The 4,384-nt window shown below is 34.9% G+C and overlaps 1 protein-coding gene across 1 annotated transcript in view; it reads left to right on the forward strand.

Annotated features, from left to right (window-relative positions):
* Positions 1 to 1,281: 1,281 nt before the first annotated feature.
* LOC111453761 (protein DEFECTIVE IN EXINE FORMATION 1-like) overlaps positions 1,282 to 4,384 on the forward strand; it is a 6,658-nt gene continuing 3,555 nt past the window's right edge. The window contains exons 1-8 of the mRNA XM_023094986.1: positions 1,282 to 1,674; positions 1,910 to 2,020; positions 2,173 to 2,255; positions 2,425 to 2,542; positions 2,678 to 2,838; positions 2,944 to 3,488; positions 3,585 to 3,655; positions 3,971 to 4,227. Coding sequence (XP_022950754.1) covers positions 1,535 to 1,674; positions 1,910 to 2,020; positions 2,173 to 2,255; positions 2,425 to 2,542; positions 2,678 to 2,838; positions 2,944 to 3,488; positions 3,585 to 3,655; positions 3,971 to 4,227 — 1,486 coding nt within the window. The 5' untranslated portion in view covers positions 1,282 to 1,534. The remainder of the gene's footprint in view (positions 1,675 to 1,909; positions 2,021 to 2,172; positions 2,256 to 2,424; positions 2,543 to 2,677; positions 2,839 to 2,943; positions 3,489 to 3,584; positions 3,656 to 3,970; positions 4,228 to 4,384) is intronic.

Below are 4,384 nucleotides of genomic sequence, written 5' to 3' on the forward strand. Positions count from 1 at the left end.
TGTCTTGTTTGCTTCGTTTACCATTTCTGCTGAAACATAGTCGAAAAAAGGGGGTTTCTACTCGAATTGAAAATACGAACTCCATTCATATGTTTGAGGTTGCTTCCAACCAAACAGGTATGTTTTTATCAAAATGAAAGATGATATGGAAGGAATAATTTTCATTTGAAGATGATAATTCCATCTAGTTTTTGATTTAGTTTGGATTTTGCCATCAGAATTGAAAATGTTCATATGAAAGTTCATTTGGTAAAATCTTACGTAAAAATGTACGATCTCACAATTCGCTCCGAATAGGGGCTTAGCATTCCTCTCTCCAATTGATGTAAGATTTCACAATCCGCTCTTGTGCTGCTACAAAGTTTACCTATTTCTTTAGATGGGGGGCTAGCTCAGTGTGGTTTTAAAACCGTGGATAGGCAGGGCTCAATCAACTTAAACTCGCTTCCAACCGATAAGATCTTACAATTCACCTCCTTCGAGGGCGAACGTCTTTACTGGCACACCGCTCAGTGCCTAGCTCTAATATCATTCGTAACATCTTCGTTGGCACACCGGTTGGTGTCTAGCTCTAATACCATTTGTGACCTCTCAAGCCCATTACTAGAAGATATTGTTCGTTTTGGCCCGTTACGTATAGCCGTCAGCATCACAATTTTAAAACGCATATGCTACGGAGATGTTTCCACACCTTTATAAAAAAAAATATTTCGTTCCCTCTCCGAGAGAACTCACGTTTAGAAATTATTAACTTTTCCAAGTTAAAAATAAATAAAGAAAGAACCTGCCATAAAAAAAAAATGAATATTTAAATACAAAAACTTAATTCTTGCCTCAATTATAATTGTTGAACTAAATAATGAAAATTTAGAAACTATAATCTTATATTTGTACCCATAAATTTGAATATTATATCAAATCCCAAATAATAATTTTACCAATTTAAATTATAATCTTATATAAAGAATCAAATCTAGAATATTTATTAATGATTTAAAATTAGGTCAAAATACTCTAATAAAATTATTAAAGTAATAACAAAATTATCATATAATTATCTCTAAATAAATACAGAAAAAATCATTCCTACAATCTAGTTTCTAATATTTTTCTCTCATTTACATTAATTAATACATTTAAATAAGCATTAATAATTTTTAAACTAAAATTTAATAGATTTATGAAAGTAAATTTTAAATGAATATAATTATTAATTTAAGGTTTTGAGGGCGTATAAAATTTGTTTAAAGGTATTAATTTCAATAAACCAGACAAATTCGATAGAATAGTCAACATTTTTTCGTTCTAAAATCTTTTCGTTTCATACTCCCAGCGGAAAGACGCCACTGCAGTTGGATTAAGCAGATCCCTTTTGGGGTTTAAGGCAATTTGCTGTTGTTGGCTCTGCGTTTCAATTTGCAGAGTCTCGATAGCGCGTTCCTCAGGGGCTTCGTTCCCTAAATTGCATTGATCTCTGCCTCGAATTTGAGTATTCGATTCTTTCTGTTCTTCGTAAGGCTACGGTGGCGGCCACATGAAATTCTCGGGGATTTCAGCTCTTTTTATTTGTTTAATTCTCTTTGCTCCGTCGAATTTGATTCACGGTGAGGAGACCAAGAAAAACAAATTTCGGGAACGAGTAGCCACGGATGATGCCCTTGGCTACCCTGAGATGTAAGTTTTGTATCGTTGTGTTTAATCGTTTCTTTTCCGTCTCTGTGACCTGCAGTTAGTCTGGTTATTTATTTGATTTTTTTCCCATTGGATTGTGAGCTCAAATTGCAATCGAGATTTTTGCTTTTCGTTTGGTTCAAGTGCTTCGGTTGCTGTAAAACTGGCTGGAGGTTTTTGGGGAAACGATTCGTATTTTTCCAAAGATTGACTTTTTAATCTTCTGATCTTTGGTTAGAGATGAGGATGCTTTGTTGAATACACAATGCCCAAAGAATTTGGAGCTACGATGGCAAACGGAAGTAAGTTCTAGCGTGTATGCTACCCCCTTGATCGCTGATATTAACAGGTATAGTAAGCCCCTCACTAGTACGTTCCTTATGGCATGAAGATTAACCAATGTGTAAAGGATTCCTCGGAGTTCTAATGCTATCATAATTACACTTGGGGTGCAACCTCTTTTTACTTCAACTTTATTTTTCTGGTTTATTTGTTTTACAGTGATGGGAAGCTTGAGATAGTGGTTCCATCTTTTGTTCACTACCTTGAAGTTTTAGAAGGTTCTGATGGAGATAAAATGCCAGGTAAAAGTTGTGGTAATTGTTTCGGGATTGCCAATTTCTTATAGTGTTGCATGCAAAAGGTCGAATTGTGAAAAATATTACGTTAGTAAGGAAAGCTTTGGAGAGAATTAGTTGTGCTTTGTGTTTCTTTAAGGCAACCTATTAGTCAAAATTATGCATTTTCTATTAGGGTGGCCTGCTTTCCATCAGTCAACTGTGCACGCTAGTCCTCTTCTATATGATATAGACAAAGATGGTGTGAGGGAAATAGCTTTGGCCACATACAATGGAGAAGTACTCTTTTTCAGGTGCTTATCTTTGCCTCCTTCCACACAAACCATCTCTTACCTTTTCTATAGTTCAGTCTTAATAAGATGCTATACATATAGGTATATACATTTTTCTTTTTAATATTTTCCCCTAAAAATATCAATTGTTGTTAGGGTGTCAGGATATCTGATGACAGATAAGTTAGAGATACCACGTCGCCGTGTGCGCAAGAATTGGTATGTGAGTCTAAATCCAGATCCAGTGGACCGATCTCATCCAGATGTTCATGATGATCAACTTATCACAGAAGCAATGAATTCAAAATCAACATCTCGTAAGTATATCTCATCCCTTTGATTATTAGTCTGCAATAAAAGGAATATCCAGAATCTCATGAGATGAGACAACTGACATCACAGTGTATATATTGTCCCTGTAGAAACAAATGGAAGTGTTCCAGAGTTAAACCATACAACCCAGACCTTGATGAATGGAAGTGTGACTGAACTAAATACTTCAGCTACCATACCAAATCAAATGCTGAATGTTTCAGATACCATGAATAACAGTAAGGTGAATGACAGAAAAGTTGAACCAGATATTGTCCTGCCTACAAGCATGACCAATAATGCTTCTATGAATGTTACAACTGGAAATCTCAATGATAAGAATGCAACTGGGACGAGTAGAAGACTTTTGGAAGTTAATGACCCGAAACAATCTGAAGAAGATGGTTCTGGGTCCAAGGCAAATGGTAGTGGAGATGAGCATGTTGCCACAGTTGAAAATGATGAACCTTTAGAAGCAGGGGCTGATCAATCATTTGAGATATTCCGTGAAAATGATGAACTTGCTGATGAGTATAATTATGACTATGATGATTATGTTGATGAATCCATGTGGGGAGATGAGGAGTGGACTGAAGATAAGCATGAAAAAGTGGAGGAATATGTGGATATTGACGCACATTTATTGTGCACTCCTGTAAGTTTAACTTTTATACTTCAAATGAAGTTCTGTGCCATTCCTTACTATTCTTGACTCATGGTAATGATCTTTGAATGGTACATAAATTTCCAGGTCATAGCTGACATAGACAATGATGGGGTATCTGAAATGGTTGTAGCTGTTTCATACTTTTTTGATCACGAGTGAGTTCCCTTTGATGCTGTCTCGTGTCTTGATTCTTTCAGTTTCTCACACATTAGATAGTATTGATTAAGAAAATGAGGGAAAAAAAATCAGGACTCTCTTATGTTTTATTTGAACTTAGTTTCTTTGTATGTATATTCAAATGTACTTGCATGTACTTCTTGCTGGGTTTTGGGGCATCAAGTACTTGGTATATTCACTTAAAATCTTTATAATGCTCTGGGAGTGAATAGACTTTCTACCCTTGTTGAGTGATGAATGTGTTTATTTTCACTTATTTTTTCGGTAAAATTGATGAGTCTCTATGATAATAGGTACTACGATAACCCAGAGCACAAGAAAGAATTGGGTGATCTTGATATTGGGAAATATGTAGCTGGTGCTATTGTTGTTTTCAATCTGGATACAAAGCAAGTGAAGTGGACAGCTGAACTAGACTTGAGCACAGATTCTGCAAACTTTCGTGCTTATATATATTCCTCCCCTACTGTCATTGATTTGGATGGTGATGGGAATCTGGATATTCTTGTTGGAACATCCTATGGCTTGTTCTATGTCTTGGATCATCAAGGTAATCTGATTCTGAATTCGGATTTTCTTGTTCTTATATGCGCAATCGTTTCTTCTTTGATTTTTGTTTCCTTTTATTATTATTATTATTTTCTGTTTTTTTTTTTTTTTTTTTTTTTTTTTTTTTTTTTTTTTTTTTTTTTTTTTTTTTTTTTTTT

This window comes from Cucurbita moschata, unplaced genomic scaffold (assembly GCF_002738365.1).
Source record: "Cucurbita moschata cultivar Rifu unplaced genomic scaffold, Cmos_1.0 Cmo_Scf00015, whole genome shotgun sequence".
NCBI lineage: Eukaryota > Viridiplantae > Streptophyta > Magnoliopsida > Cucurbitales > Cucurbitaceae > Cucurbita > Cucurbita moschata.